Genomic DNA, 17,190 nt, shown 5'->3' on the forward strand with positions numbered 1-17,190 from the left:
CAAGCAGGGAAATCTGAATGTTGACTGGTGATATTAAAACATTCATGTTGGCTTTTAAATCTATGATAGTAAAATTAGGTGTTTTTAAAAAGTCTCTATATTTTATCATAATGATATATTTATAGAAAAACTAATTAGATGTCAAATAATTGCTGTAAAGTAATCCAGAAGTTATAGGTGGGGAGAAGTAAGTTGAACGCTATAAATGAAACAAGATTGGCCAATGAGCGATGTGTGCATGAAGCCCCCCTCTAAGAGTTTTTTCTGCTCTTGTATTTTCCCTAATAAAACATGGAAGGAAGACCAATGGCGATGACTAAGCCAATCTGGTAGCTTTCCAGGCCCGATGCACTTGAACTACACACTCCATCACGCCCTGGACCTTGGCTCCTGGAACAGTTTCATACCTTCCTGCCCACCCCTCTCCTGCCCTTTGACCACATTAGGTCCTTTTATCTGAGGGCCTCTCCATTCACTCCCTGTCTTTCTGCCGTCTTTGGTCAAGATCCAGTGGTTCAGCACTTGAACCTCTTTCCCTGCCCACTCCCATCACTAGTGCTCACACCCGGATGCAAAGCCTAACCTGGCTAGTCGAACTAACCACCCTTGTCTGCTCCTACTCCTGATCCATTCCAATTGTAGTCACAGCAGCTTCCCTGTCTCCAGCCTCAGCAGGGCCCCCACACCATGGAACCACCTTTCAGTGTGCTTCACTGTGTCCTTCACTACCTTGAAGCTCCTTTCATCCCAAAGCTCCCTTCCAGCCCACTCACTCATCACTGTCAAAGACGAGTCATTCTCCAAGGAAGGCATCACCACTGATTCAAACTCCACCAACCTCCCCCAATCCAAATTGTAAGATTCTCCCCATGTACTCCCCACTCTTCCTCCACTTCTCCTGCCTCTTGAAAGAAGCTGAATCGCCATTTGTTCCAGTCTCAGAACTTTCAACTCTTTATAGTACTGTAATATTTTCAATTACCCTCCCCTTCTCATTCTCTCTCCTGGCTCTTCAATTATCTAATCATATTAAAGTATTCTAGTTTCTAGATTTTTCTCCTCTGACCTTCGTTGTTGAGTGATTGATCACCATTCGTACTTCGACTCACTGTTAACTGGGATTCTCTTTCCCTACAACCTCAACTGACAAAAGTCTATCACTAATATTCACTTTATCATTATTGCTTGAATAAAAGAATGGGAAATGAAATCTTGAATTACATGTAGAATTAAAAGTAAGTTAAAAAAGACCAGAGACTCTAGTGAAAGAAGCCGAACACCCAAGAGTACATTTTGTATGATTCCGCATATATGAAACCAAGAAGAAGCCAACTGCTGCACTGTGAATAAATAAGAACAGCAGCATCTTTGGCTGTACAGAGGGTGTGAGGGAGCCTTCTGGGCTACCAAAAACATTTAATATCTTTAGCAGGGTTGCTACACAGGCATGTACACATGTAAAAATTCATCATGCTGCATACATGAAATGTGTGTACTTTACTGCATATAAATTATACAACCGTTAAAAATTAAGTAGAAAGATGTACATTTTCCAAAATGAGAAAGAAATTGCTGTGAATTTAGAGCAACATCCCTAATTCAAGAACATGGATAGTGCCATGAGATCAAAGCATTAAATATTAAAATTACAAAGTGTAGCTCTCTGCTCTGATCCCAAGCTTAACAAACCAGCTTTGGGATCCAGTTTGACTTCCCATGTGGCTTGCTCAGTTAATCTTTCCATGTATTTATGCCCGTGCCACTCACACCAGGATGCTTTCATTATTAATGAAACTAATACATTTGCAATCTGGCTTGGAGATTTCAGTCTCCAGAAACTTACCTCATAGCTATTAAGTAGTACTGGTCCCAAATGATTCAGACACCTCCAAAGTGCTAACAAAGTTTTCTCCTTTTCTCACTCCACAGGCTTACCTGGTGAAGCTACAGAGAAGTCAGGACAAATCTGCAGTTGAGGGATGGGCAGAAGCAGTGTCCAGAATGGGCTCAGGATTCACAAACCCATCTCTTTGGTACCTTTTCTTTCTCCATGGCTTTAGCTGAGTTTTTGTCATTTCTCTCCTTATTTCTTGTGGCTGTCTCTAGTACCTCTGCTTTCCATTTGCCCCACCTCCTGTTCCTCTGCCATGAGGAAACCACACCTTGGTCAATGGTTCCCCAGTAATTCCATGTTCAAGTTCAAATAACTACACTTGGTTGCAGTAACAGATTCACTTAATCCTCAGCCACTCCACCCCCACACCCAAACATTCGGCTTTGTTCACTCTTGTTAATGGTGCTCTGATGTCCATTTGGGATGGAACAATGCTTTGTTGTGCAGAACTCTCCTGGGCATTCCAGAAGGTTTAGCATTCTTGGCTCCTGCCCAGTGAATGCCTATAGTACCCTACCCCCAAATATTGTGATAACCAAAACATGTCCCTGGATATTTCCAACCATTCACAGCTGCCCCTTTTTTCCATGGGCTACCTCCTGCTGGTCCTTCATACCTCAGCTCATACAACTGCTTTCTTCATAGGTCAAGAACCCAGAACATCAGTGATTCAATAGGGTGAAACTGAATATTGTTTCCTTTTGGAAGCCTTCACTAATGATGTCCTGTGGCACCCAGTGGCACTTTACCAAAGTGCTTACCACCACGTGTTGCAACAGATGGATACTTGTCCCTTCCCCGCACCACACTGCTCAACCCTAATTATCCTTGAGCAAGTTACCAAGTCTTAAGTCATTTAATCTCTCCAACACTTGGCACAGTGCCTGGCACATAGAAGTACTAAGCCTGTGCTTGCTGAATAAACAACAGGATGTTGAGCATACTTTCCCTGATGACTCAATGTTACTATTCTTGGGCACAGATACGTCTCCGAGGTATATTGAGCCACTTACTCTTCTGGCTCTTCTTCAAATGACCCACCTCTGCCCTGCTTTATGGATGTGTGCATCTGGAGTTTGCATCATATCATCAGCATGTCTGCCTTCAGTGATCATCCATGTCCCTCCCAAACCCAGGCAGACCCTTCAAAGTACTGTGTTGAGGCAAACCATGAGCTTCAGTGCATGAACACTGACAGCAGCCACCTTGTTTCAGGGTCCCTGCACCTTATTGCTGGGTTCCTACTGGGTTTTATCTGTTTAAAGTCTCTCCATCTAGTGAAGTGGTCAGATTCTAAGAACTGTATAAGTAGTTATTTTCAATTTGGAAACTGCTTACAGAAGACTCAGGAGGGCTTTAGAGAAAGGTTCCTATGCTAAGGTGACTATTCCAAGCATCCTGGCTCATGAAAGATGATGGACCAAGAAATTACTCCTGGTTTTTTCTCAATGATTGTTGTGTTCCTCTGACATTCACAGAGTCTATAGGCATACTTTTTAAAAAAATTTAGTTAGTAGTTGGACACAATACCTTTATTTTGTTTATTTATTGTTATGTGGTGCTGAAGATCAAACCCAGGGCCTCTCATGTGCTAGGGAAGCACTGTACTGCTGAGCCACAACCCCAGCCTCCATACTTTTTGACATTAAAAAATTATAACAATAAACACTGGATTATGGATCACAAACGTAAGATCTTTCTGATTTTTGGTTTGGGTGACTTTGAATTTTAAAAACAAAAACAACAATTCTTGTGGAATCAATTCCAGGGCCATGAGGGATAGATATAAAGAAAATATTCAGGCAGAAATAAACGAGGATTATAATTTTTCAGAAAATGTTCTTAACTGCTGTGTCTTCGGGTATTTTCATTATATGTCTTGATAAATGATAATCAGCAAGTAAATTTTTGTGTTTTTGTTTTATTTTTAATATTAATCCTTCTTATAATCATTTCTGTCTTTTAAAATATCATTACAATTTAGGAGACAAAATTATGTACACAGAAGAATGTTAAATAGTTTTTTTAAAAAATAGCTTATTGCTTGCAAGAAGGCCATATAATCTTATTCCCATACCTTGCACTAAACCACATAGCTTATGGGAAATTATTATTAAATAGCTATACCTACTGCTATAAATAACTTAACATGAAATGGAGCATAACTAATGTGATGCTTAAACAAAGCAAACTATGATGCAATATGAATCAACTTCATCCATTGGACAAGTCCAATAAAGCAGAGGTCAGGTAGTGCCGAAACATGTGCAAGTGAGACTTCCAGTCCCAGCTGGGATCTTGTTTTTCTTAAGCTGTGTCTAATTCCATTCCAGAAGAGCATCTGTTTTTACATCTTCTTGATTCTTTGACTATAAAGAGAAAAAGAAGGAAAGTGTAAGGAAAGACAGGGTGGCTGAATCATGGGAATGGCTTTGGGACCTGAAGGTCATTTCACATGTCCTTAATCTCATCTCAGAATGTAAAGCAGCTCAAAGTCTGCTTAACGAAACTCAAGTTTAGAGACGATGCACCTTTCTGAATAGCTAAGCTAGTTCACGACAGAAACAGAATGTAAACACTAGTCTTGTGTTTCCAAGTTCAGTGTCTGTAGCACAATGGTGTTAGGGACCATTTATTGATAAAATGTTATTCTCTAGTGTCATCAATATAAATCAGAACCTCTGGACTCTTCTTAACTAATGCTTACTTTTCAGTTTTTTTAACAAGCAAACATCAAGTAGAGTGTAAATTCTGTAAATAGGAAGCATCATTGCAACAGGAATCAAGCAAATAGTGACTGAAGAGAGCACAGAGGAATCATACTTCAAATGAACAAACACTAAATTAAAATGATAATGAGGATAGTGATCTATATGTGGGGAAATTTCCTTTTATTTTCATCATTCAATCCAAGTCTTCCCTTTAAAAAATACACAGCACATAGGCTGAAGAACCCTAGCAAGCCTTCAATGGACCCCTCTGCACACCCCCCTTTCCCCTGCACTTGGAGAGAGGCTAATTGATTGCCAGTCATCCATACCTGAGCATACGCACAGCTATCTTCACCCAGGGCTTCTTTGGATCTGCACATACAGCTAATTTCCTCTTTGTGTAAAAGCTAAAAAGTCAGAAAATTTGATTTGTGTTTAATAAATTTTAAATGTCTTTTTCACAAAACATGCAACATACATTTCCTATGTCAGTGGATTGCTCTACACGCTAAACATTTCAGCTAAAGAGGTAAAATGAAATGCAAAAAAAAAAAATGCTCATGATAAATCTTGAGGCAAGATATCAAAATGATTATCCTTGACTTTTTCTGCAATATAACAAATAATTATACAATGGCAGGAAGATAAACTTTCAAAATTTTTATTCAATTTTGCTGCTAGTGGTTATATGCAATATGTATATATATATATATATATATATGATCAGTAACTTACATCATTCCTATATCCTATAGGAATCAAGAATATTTAAATGACAGAATAATCAGTCTGAGATTTTTACTTACAGGCCCAAACATTTTCAAGTAGAAAATATTTATTTCAAAATACATATCTCCCATATATTCCTGAAGTACATTTTAATAGCCTATAAGTTTATATTAGAAAATGATTTCTGCCTTATTTTTTGTTCAAAAAAGTAAACTTTGGCCTTACTTCAGTCCCATTTAAACTTCAAAGTAGATGTGTACTATTAACATAAAATTGCCTTTGCCACGTCAGTTATTTCTGAATGAGAATCTAAAAAGACCCCCCAAAAATCTGAAATTCTCATGTAGTCTTGGTATAATTGATTGAAAATCAGTGAATGACTTACATGACAGCATCAATATCACAGGCTTCATTGGCCAACTGCTGTGTGAAGCCCACAAGGAATCTGTGATGAAAGACCTTCTCTGTATATCGTAGGCAGCAGTCAAAGTTGCTTGCTGCTGAAAGAGAAATGAAAGATATTAAACCCATGTGATGAACTTCTGTAACTGATATTATGGAACTACCTGAAGTTGTGAAAAAATCTAGTGAATCTGATTTGTGCACCAAATAACCCATTTTATGGAAGAATTTTAATTTCTTTGAAACCCATTTTGGGTTTCTGGATTCAGGTTAACATAATTTCCAATTCTTTTTTTTACAAAATGGTGTGCTAGGAAGTTTGGGTTCAATAATAGTTTAGAAACACATGACTTCTCATGAATAAACTATCTTTAATAAAAAAAGGAAACTGACAATATTTTATTTCAGTCTACCATAATCACTCAAAAATGTAGGCACCCTTTACATCCTCATTTGAAAAAAAAACAAACACCTTAATAGATAAACCTTCCAAATTCAAAAAATTAATAAATTGGTAGATTTTAATCTAGTGTTTGTTACCAATGTTGAGAAATGACCTTAGAAAGTAAAAGGTGATTTTTTGTTTTTTAGAAGCAATAGCTAAAGCACTTTGCAATTGCAACACCATTGATGGTGATTTAAAATTCTGTTCATAAAATGTTAACGTGCGTTTTCAAGCATGCACCTATTGCTAAAAGAGATGTACTCTTCAGTAATAAAGCAATACTTGGATGCTACTCTGCATTAAATTATAACCTGTTATAAGATAAGGAATAAATTTTATCTCCAAGTTGGCAAGCGATGTCTCCTGGCTCATGGGGCTAATGAGGTCAAGTGCCATAGTCAACACTTAAAGGAGAAGTTTTGAACTTTACAAACATTGTTTCTTTGGGAGGGAAAAGGTTCGGGAAGTGGGAGAGTTCTCTATGCTTCAGAAGGACCTTTCATAGGGACAAATGTTATACAGTTTACATCACTCCCCAAAATGGCACTTTGGTCTCGTCCTGAAGTTCTGGAGCCTCTGGAAGCCCACTACACCCCAAATCTGCTGGGATTCACAGCAGAGAGGAAGCCTGATTGGCTGCAATAACCCTGGTCCCCTCTACTCATCCATAAACTGACGGCTCCCACCCTTCCCTTTTGTATACTTCCTAACAGTCTCCCCTCCCCTGGGGACCTGCAGGACTTTCAGGCTTACAGGAACAGAAGAACAGTTCTCCCCCACTCCATGCTAGCAGGAAAGAGAATACTTACCTTCTGACTCTCTGCAGAGGTGGAGGAGCAGTACTGACACCAAGGCAGCCAGGAGCAAACTCTTGCCACTGCACATCATTCTCAGCTCAAAGAATAGATCTGCTCAGCACTGTGGAGCCAGTACCCTGAGAGTGCTGTTCTGCTCTAATAACAGCCCTACTTATAGCCAAATATTGGGAATGTACACAGAAGGCGTGTTCTCACATGGGGTTTTCCCCATTGATCAATCTGCCCCACCAGTGTCGTCACAAAGAAAACCCTCAGGGAAAACTTCCTGCCTTTCCCTAATGTTGGGAAGGTGTAAGGGTCAGGGTGAAGGGCAGCGAGGATGACAAGGGGAGAATTCTGTTAAGCCTTTGCATTTCCAAAGAGGAAAAGCCGCTCAGTCCCATGGCTTCTTTCCAATTTTAACTTAAGCTCTTTGGTCTCTGAAAATAGAGGAGCAATGATACAAAGGTCAGCCCCTGACAGGAGCATTCCAGCACATCTATTGTTACAACTCTTTCCTTTCCAGCCTTCAAGGAGGGGGAGGATGAAATGGGATGCCAGACATACTGGAGCACACCTTCACAAAAGACCCTGTGATTCTAGATGAGCATCAGAGTAGGAAATATAACAATGTGATAGTGGGGTCCCAAACTATAGTGGAAAATGCCAGCACTTAAGTAAAATTCAAATCTCAGCCTCTTCTTGATTTGATGTCATCCCTTGTGAGAATCGTTTACATTTATATGGCTCTAATCCATATGTCATCCCAGAAAATACCAATCCTGTCTTTCATGCTTCATAATGGTGAACTTATAGGTTAATGCAGAGCCTCAGCAGAGCTGGATAAAACATCATCAGTGGCTAATCACGAAAGAAACAAGTCCACTAATAGTGATGATGATAATGTATTATGAATTCCTGATCTAAGGTGGTGTAATAAGAACTGTCCACTAGACACAAGTGGGTTGAAAACAAAAGAATCAAAAAGATACATCATGCAGATGATAAGGAGAAATAAAGTCTTTATATCTCTGTCAGACAAAATAGATTTAAAAAAAATATTAAAGAGGAACTTTGAAAATGATAAAGGATCAATCCATCAGGAAAAATTTAAAATGATGATGATCCACACACTTAACAACAGGAATCCAAAATTCACCAAGAAAAAACGAACAGATGGAAGGGAAGAAAAGACAATTGAACAATACAAGTTGAAGACCTCCACACCTCCCTTTTCACAACCAATAGAAAAACCAGACAGAAGATCCACAAGAAAACAGAAACCCAACTAGACCTAATAGACACACGTAGAACATTCTACCCAGTGACAAAGACAGAATGAGCATTCTTCTCAGGTACATATGGAACTTTCTCTGAGATGAATGAGAACAAGTCTCAATAAATGTGAAAGGACTGAAATAATAGGAAGTTATGTTTTTAAATCACAATGGAGTTAAGTCAGAAATCAATAACAGAAGGAAATTTGGGGAATTCGCAACTATGGGGAATTAATCAACATATTCCAAAGGAACCAATGTGTCACAAGGGAAAACATAGGAGGAAATAGAAAATACTTTGAGATGAGCGAAAACAAAATAAAATATACTAAAATGTTTGGGAAGCAGTGAAAGCAGAGCTTAGAAGGAAACTTACAGCTGCAGGTACCTACATAGAAAACTCAGATTTCAAATCAACAAGCTAATAGTCTATTTTAAGACACTAGCAAACACAGGGCAGGCTAAACTCAAAGTGTGCAAAAGAGAGGAAATAAAAATCATTAGAACAGGAAACTAATAAAATAGAGAATATAAAAATATACAGGAAATAAATAGAATAAAAAATTTATTCTTTGAAATGATCAACAAAATTAACAAGATTCACACTAATAAAGAAAAGGAAATATTCCTTCAAGAATGAAGGTGAATATAGAGATATAGAGCATATAACTATTGATCTTAAAGAAATAATAAGATTATAAGGGAATATTAGCATAGCTTTATACCAACAAATTAGATAACAGATAAACCAATTATTAAAACTAACTCAAATATAAAATGGAAAATATGAATACTTCTATACAAGTAAACAAAAGATGTCAAATAATTAACTAAATTTTTTTTTCCATAAAGAAAATCTGAGGACCATATTGTTTCACTTGGAAATTCTACCAAAGAAGAATTAGCAATCCTTCACAATTTTTTCCAAAAACAGAAGTGAAGAGAACACTTTCCAACTCTTTCTATGAAAATGGTATTATAAAAATACCTTGATAAGAAAGATGAAAAATAAGAGAAGGATGTTTGCTTTAAACAACATCTATTTAATATTTTACTGGAAGTTCCAACAGAAGCAATCATGAAAGAAACAGGAAGAAAAGAGAATTCAGATTATAAAGGAAGTAGTAACTATGTTAATGTGCATACAATGTAATCTTCTGCATAAAAATCCTAAAGACTCCATTAAAAAAACCAGAGCTAATAAAGTTCAGCAAAGTTCCAAAATTCAACATCAATATACAAAAATCAATTGCATTTCTATATGCTATCAATGAAAATAAAATTTGATGCCTTTACAATGGCATCAAAAAGAAAAAATATCTTGCTATAAATTTAATAAAAGAAGTAAAAATGTAACAAAAAAGTACAAAACATTCTTTTTAAAAAGCTATAGGAGACGTAAACAAATGGAAAAATCCCATGTTCATGGACCAGAAGATTTAATATAATAAAGGTGACAAAGTTCCCTGACTCAAGACAATACCTATTAAAATTCCAACTGGTTTCTTTGTTGAAATAGAAAAACCAATAATTAATTTCATGTGAAATTTTCAGGAATACTGAAAAACCAAAACAATCTTGGGGGGAAAAAAAAGTTGGAGGATTTACAGTTCCTGATTCCAAAACTTACTATAAAATTATGCTAATGGAGACACATGTATCAGCTCAAGTACATATAGATCAGTGGTGTAGAACTGAGAAGCCAAAAGCCCCATATCCTTGAAAACTGATTTTTTTCTTAGAATGACAGAGCATTCAATGGCGCTGGAACTGCTGTATACATGAAAGGGAATGAAGTCAGGCCCTCAGCTCACACCATACATAAAAATTAACTCAAAATCGATCAGAGACATAAATATGAGCTAAAACTATGAAACTTAGGGGAAATCATAGGAATCAATCTTCATGACATTAGTTGGACAAAATTTTTCTTAGATACAACATCAAAATGTCAAGAAACAAAATAATAAACTGTACTATGTCAAAACTAAAAACTTTTGTGCTTCAAAGTTTACTCTAAAGAATGTGAAAAGGAAGGAAGTATTTACAAATTATATATCTGTTAAAGAACTTTCACCTATATGTAGACTATATTAAAGAACTCTTAGAATTCAGTAAGAAGTTAAATAACACAATTTAAAAATGAATAAAATATCCAGGCACGGTGGCATGCCCATAATCCCAGCAGCTTGGAAGGCCGAGGCAGGAGGTTTTCAATTCAAAGCCAGGCTCAGCAAAAGCAAGGCGCTAAGCAACTCAGTGAGACCTGTCTCTAAATAAAATACAAAATAGGGTTGGGAATGTGGCTCAGTGGCCAAGTGCCCCTGAGTTCAATCCCCAGTACTCATCTCCAAAAAATGAATAAAATAGCTCAGTGAACATTTAAAAAAAAAAACAGATATATAAATGTTCAACGAGCATCCGATGCTTAATGCTATTAGTTATTAGGGACTTGTACAAAACCACCAAGACAAACACACAAAAGGCCATATATTGTAGAGTCACGTTTATGTGAACTGGCAGGTCAATAGTTAAGAAGTAAAACAGTGACATCCTAGGACCAGGTGGGCTGGGGGTGGGGGAGGAAAGGCAGGTGGGGAGTGACTCCTGATGGCGTGTGTTTTCTTTTTTCTCTATTAATTAAAAGTAGATATTGATGGCAGTTGCATAACCTGGAAAACAACTGAAACACATTGATGTGTACGTTTCAAAGGGTGAATTTTATGGCATGTCAGGCATATCTCAATAAAGCTGATAAAAACAACAACAAAGGAACTGTCCCTCTACTGGGTCTAACACTCACCCCACCCACCATCCTTCCTACTTTTATTGCCACTCGGGGCTGCTTGTAATCTGTTTTCATTTCTCCTTCTTCCTGCATGCCTATCATCTCTCCTCCTCCCTGTGTCTTTCTCATATCCAATCACATCTTGCTTGTTTTTCCCTTTCATAGCCATAAAAATTTTTTAGTCTTCTATATTGAAAGTTGATTTCCTTATGCGTTATGGGATAGATATGTCACTTCTTATTTGTCACTTGAAAACTTTCTAAAGTGTGACCCTTAGACTGTTTTGGATGGTTAGTTGGTTTTTCTTTTGGGGGAGGTAAGAGTCAGTTAGAGAATGTGGTAATGGGAAGGTTAACATTGGAAAATGGTTTCAAAAAGAATTTATTAAATGTTATTTATTACACTAGAATTGATCATCCAACCTTTTCTTTTTAATATTTCAGGCACATTTCAAGCAAGACCTAATCCTGTCATGTGGCAGGATCTCCATGTCTTACTCTCCTCACTCCAAAAGAGATTTGATGAGTGATGAATGTCTTTTAAGGAGGAGTCTTAGTGGTGTATAGACACAGGTAGAACAAGATGTCTGGATTCAAGGGGACTTAAAATAAGAGAGGCCACAATAACATCCATAATACCTATAGAATAAGGCAATATGGGATATGTTTCATATTCATAGTCTATGAAACATTATCATACAAACTGTCAGCAAACTGTGATCATCTAAAAGTTACTTAACTCCCATTCAGTTTCTTTGAAAGATGGACCTTTGAGACCTGTCATGCTTACTAACCTGAGCGTCAATCAAAAAACATTCTTTCGGGTAGAGCTCATGGAAAGTTCTTTGGAAGATTGCAGGACTTCCTCTTAACGCAGCATTTATCACACACCTATTAAGTGCAAGTGGTTGTGCCAGGGGGTGTGCTAGAGACACAAGGAGGCAGGATATTTGATCCCTATCAGGAGAAGCTCCTTCCAGGAAGGAAACCATTGAAGAATAAATTATACCATTTTAGAACCTGGAAAGTGCTGAATCAGGGATAAATCAAGAGCTCAGGAAGCAAGAGGGATGAGGGTCTTTGGGGGACATTGTGGGAGAAGCGGTTGAGTTTGTCTTGAAGGCTAATTAGGAACTTCCCTTCATAATGTCAGATTCCAACATTCCCAACTTCGCCTCCTGATCATCCAGTGACTACCAACTTTAAGTATCTCATCTCTTACTATTAAAAAGATCAGCATACATATTAGGGGGAAAATTATGGATTTATATGGATGAAAACCTTAGCTCTACCCCATATGACTTTCAAAGCATGTGATTTACTCTCTCAGTCCTTTTATCATAAATGGGGATAATAAAGCATTTCACAGCACACAGCAGGTTTCCAACAAATATCCTCTTTGCCTTTTCCTCCTTTCCAACCTGAGATTCACCTCATTACTTAGGTTTACTTTCAACTACATAAAACAATACAGTCAAGTGCCACACGACATTGCTTACATGATACTTGACCCCTAAGATTTTAATAACTCTGAAAAATTCCTATTGCCTAGTGATGTCACAGCAGTTGTAATAGCACAAGTCATTACTGGGCTGTTTGTGGTGATGCCGGTGTGAACAAACCTGCCAGTGGTATAAAAGTATAGAATGTAAAATTATGTTCAATATAAGATACTTGATGATGATAACAAATGACTTACAGGCTTACGTGCTTACTCCACTACACTTTTATTATTATTTTAGAGTATCCACCATCTATTTGTAGAAGTCAAATGTCAGGCTGCCTCAGGCAGGTGCTTCATGAAGTACTCCAGAAGGTGTAGTTAGAGGTGTACATAGAGGGTGACATCTCCGAGCATGCAATAGCTTCTGATGCCCTTCCAGCGGGACAGGATGTGGAGGTAGACAGCAGTATTGGCAATCCTGGTTCTACTGAGGGGTTCCAGGTAAACCTGGTCCCAGCATATGAAAAATAGCCCCAAGGGGCCATGGGAGTGAAGAAAGAAGCAGACAGTCCAGGATTGCACAGACTCTAATTTACTGGGGATTTACTGGCAGACGCCTGTCACCTCCCAGGTGGATCAAGACAGGGGCTTATACAGTGGTGAGAACAGAAGTGATCTCATCCCAGCCTGGTTTAAATACCAGGTTTATCTCATTATAAAATCAAAGAATCAGGCACATTCCTGGCATCAGGATTCAATTCTAAAGCTCCATATACATTTCTAATGGTTTTATCCTCAGGAGCATGCTGTGGAGCCATGTGGGAAAAACCAACCAGGAGTACTCAGAGGGAATTATGGGGATGACAGTTTGAAATGGCTGCAGGCAGTTCAAGTGGAAACCCCACAGTAGACCCAGGCTAACGTGTGTGTCTGTGTCCTGTTTTCAATAAGGGAGGGTAAAAAGTAAAATAAAATAAAAAAATAGTTTAAGTAGAAAAGAGCTTATCAAATAAGGATATATGGAAAGAAAATATTTTTGTACAGTGGTGCACCATGTATCTGTTTTAAGCTAAGTCTTGCTACAAAAGGGTCAAAGGTTTTTAAAAAATTAAAAAGTTTATAAAGTAAAAACATTATAATAAGCCAAAGTTAACTTATTATTGAAGAAAGAACTCAGAGTACCCCTGAGTTTAATCCCCAGTACTACTACTACTAATAATAATAATAAATTAAAAGAAAGAAAAAAGACAGAAAATGCCTGCCATATTCAACAGAGTCACATACTATGAAGGTTTATAGCGTCGGAGCAATAGGCTACACCATACACCTTAGGCGTTTATGGGCTCTACCAGCCACATTTGTGCAAGTATAATCTCTGTTGTTCACACATGAACAGAATTGTCTCTCCATTGTTAAGCAATGTACTGTACGTCCTTCCATTCATCTTAAAAAACTAACTTTATCTTCAAGAGATATCCCACAAAAGTAGTACTCACTGTCTTTTGGAGTCTCTCCTTATCTGCTTACAAACATATGTTGCTAGAATAGTATTAGACTATTATATATATTAGGATATACAAACTTACCGCTGAAACACACTTCCCCTTAGAAAAATGTAAATATATTTTTTTTTCTATTTATCTCCAAAATAATGATATCATTCAATATTCGCTTGTTTTCTGTCTGAAAAGGCAGCACAGCATCTCATTGTTTTGGAAAACTGGTTTATTCAATGCATTTATTTCTGGTAGTTGCTTAGAGCTTTTGCTATAACAAAACCATTTTTCCATGACCATGTGCCCTTGTGTGCTTCCTTCATCATTCACACTTTGGAACGTCATGTGTGTTCTTTTTCACTCTAGTAAAACATACGGTTTTCTGAAAATAGTCCAGGATTTCTTTTGTTCATAATCTCAAACACAATTCCTTTAACATGCACTGTTACTTAATTATACACAAATACCTGATACCTAATTCCATCAACAGCATCCAGACCCCTTGTATGTGTGAGTGTATGTGTGAGCACAAGATGGTTAAGGATCACATCATGATAGGAACCAGGGTGAGTTTCATATACAATTTTAATTTTATTTATTTATTTATTTATTTGTGGTCCTGGGGATCAAACTCAGGGCCTTGCACATTGCTAGGCAGGTCTTATGGCCAGAATAGCTCTCTAAATCCCCACCAAAGATAAATACCGGAAGTATCAGAAAGCTACTTTCTTTCCTGAATGTTCGGAGAGGGGGATTTTTCCCACTTAATACGAAAAAAACAATTTTTTTTCAGATGCTATGCTGAAATAGGTTACTGGTAGAAAATGTATGAAAGGAGAGGAAGTCACGTACTACATCTTAATAAAGTATAAATTCAATGATTTCCAAGCCAGTAGTCAGAAGTGGCCATAGTTTGACTCCCATACCAGAGGAACTTAACATAAGCACCCCAGCAAGTACCAAGATACAGAGACCAACAGAGTCATGATCTTTGGAATAAAGAAGGTATTATGCACAAATTTATACGAAAAACATGAATTTCATCAATTACAGAAGAAAAATATCCATACTTATTCAATAAAATCATTCTCATACAACTGTAGTAGAGTTTTACATTTTAATTTGATAGTAGATATTATATAACAAATAAATTTTTAAATCAGCTTCAAATTTTAAATACCCACACCCATTGTACACTGAGGACAAAGGCTCCATGGGTGGTTTTAATTATAGTTTTTTAAAGCTTCAGATGAGAATTTTACATAAGCCAGTGTGTTGCTATTCTTCTCAAGGATTTTTTTTTTACTTTGTTAAGTGCATAAACAGGATATATTTCCCAGTATAATTTATCCACTAACTCCCCAACACATTTTGTGTTTATGTTTCCGATACAACATGTGAATAATTACATTTGTAATAATGCCAAATTATGTACAATTGCTGAAATAAAAGAACTTGGAGACATCCAGTTCAATGTCTAAATTTTAAAGACAAGGATTGCCGTGCCAGAAAGACAGTACAGGTCACCAGGGTCGAATGGTGAGGCCAGGAAGTGGAACTGGAATTTTGGCCTCCTCCCTAGGTCAACGTACTCTTCCTCATTTCCTCCCTGAGGGCTTATTATCTAAACAAATGGATCATAGATATCATTGGCCTGCACCTCAGTTTCTGTCAGATAGTAATACAAGTCCATAAATAGCATACAGCCTTAATCATGTACGGAGGAATTATAAAGGTTAGTAAGTTAAAAATAAAACATCTTGGAGCCATGTCTGTAGTCCCAGCTAGTCAGGGGGCTGAGGCTGGAGGATCGCTTGTGTTCAGCTGTTCACAGATAGCCAGGGCAACATAGTGAGGTCCTGTCATATAAAATACAAATGAAACAGAATAATAAATTTAAATAAAATACAAAATAAAACAAAACAAAATAAAATGCCACAACTTTAGTGAAGGATAGCCACAATATGAATTATTACAATGACTGCTTCAGGCAAATCAAGCCTCTTGGGGTTTTTTGCATTTTAGCTTGGGTCAGTCTGAAAGCAAAGCCTTGAGTACAGATAATTTCCTTGTGAAATCATCTCAAGAAGCAAGGTGAGACAGAGACGCAGAGTGGGGAAGAGCTTCAAAGATCATCCCATGGGTGGTGGGGAATTGATTTCACCAGAACCTCCTGGGAAACCAATGGTTGTCTTCCAGAATTACCCACCTGAAAGATGAGAGAGAGAGAGCACTTCAGGTCGCTCCCATCCCTCATTAATTAAAGATGACCTCACAGGCGTTAACACCGCTCAGTTTCATGGTCTGCAGGTGCCAACATTCTCCCTCAGCTCAGAACAGGTCCTGGGACTGAAAGACAAGCAAAGCACACTTAAAGCAAGTGGTCAGAAGGAGGTCATCTGAGCTCCCTTGGAGGAGTCCACCACAGCTGGTGGTGAAATCCAGTGGGGAGCTGAAAGCACATGACATGCAGAGATATGAAGAGACCACAAATAGCTTGAGAAGATTCTTTAGAAGCAGCTATTTCAGGGGCAGCATGCATGCTAAGATCAGATGAAGCAGCCACAGACTCCAGCACAATTCAATCCCTTGGTTTTGTAAAAGTCTTCTCCAGAACATACCATCCATCCCCAGACCTTGTTTGTATGTGTCACTCCAACCTGAAAGATAATAAGAGCTGAGGCATGGAAGTCTAAGCAAGCACCCTGAGGAAAACGTCATGATAAACAAGGCTTAAACTTTGGACTTTAGGCCCAGCATTAAATACAAGGCAGTCATCAATCCAGTACTTCATGTCAGCCTTCTGACGAAATGCGGGGTGGGGTTACTCTAGAATTGTCACTGATAAGTTCATGCATAAATTCCTTTTTTTTTCAAGAACCAAAAAATACATTACTGAAAAAGTATCAAATCCATTACAGAAACCAACTCACATTATGAAGTCCTGCAGAGTTGTTACTTAAATCCAAGGGCCCCTACAATCACTCCAATATAACTGGTGCTGTTGTCTCAGGAAGGGGCCTTGAGGCTTGTTGAATAAATTTTTTAAATTAGCAGACACCTGCCTGAGTGGCGACCCACAAAGCACACTTTTCTTTTGACCCACCGAGAGAGTCCATCTGGTTCAAGTTTAGTTTTTCTGTGTATTGTTATGCTGATTGGAGGACTCTTCTCAGGTCTCCCACGCCCTTGCTTTCTGTCACAGCAG

At 37.9% G+C, this 17,190-nt stretch overlaps 1 protein-coding gene across 2 annotated transcripts; it reads right to left on the reverse strand.

The window, feature by feature from the left end:
• Window positions 1-4,154: 4,154 nt before the first annotated feature.
• On the reverse strand, window positions 4,155-7,080 carry Ccl20 (C-C motif chemokine ligand 20). Of its 2 annotated transcripts, none has more exons than XM_076866632.2 (4): window positions 6,991-7,080; window positions 5,720-5,831; window positions 4,935-5,012; window positions 4,155-4,263 (listed from the first exon to the last, which is right to left on the reverse strand). In XM_076866632.2, exons 1-4 carry the CDS (start codon window positions 7,067-7,069, stop codon window positions 4,242-4,244), a joined length of 291 nt encoding a protein of 96 aa, XP_076722747.1. In that variant the 5' UTR covers window positions 7,070-7,080; the 3' UTR covers window positions 4,155-4,241. The 2 variants fall into 2 exon arrangements, with proteins under 2 accessions (XP_076722747.1, XP_076722746.1); XM_076866631.2 differs by having other exon boundaries at window positions 5,720-5,834.
• Window positions 7,081-17,190: the final 10,110 nt, after the last annotated feature.

Source organism: Callospermophilus lateralis, chromosome 9, assembly GCF_048772815.1.
Source record: "Callospermophilus lateralis isolate mCalLat2 chromosome 9, mCalLat2.hap1, whole genome shotgun sequence".
Taxonomy (NCBI): Eukaryota; Metazoa; Chordata; class Mammalia; order Rodentia; family Sciuridae; genus Callospermophilus; species Callospermophilus lateralis.

Coding starts and splice junctions, on each gene's coding strand:
- Ccl20 (XM_076866631.2), bottom strand. CDS start 7,069: ATGATGTGCAGTGGCAAGAGTTTGCTCCTGGCTGCCTTGGTGTCAGTA. Junction 5,835..6,990: donor CCTCTGCAGAGAGTCAGAAG/GTAAGTATTCTC, acceptor TTTCTCTTTCAG/CAGCAAGCAACTTTGACTGC. Junction 4,264..4,934: donor ATAGCTGTGCGTATGCTCAG/GTATGGATGACT, acceptor TTCTCTTTATAG/TCAAAGAATCAAGAAGATGT.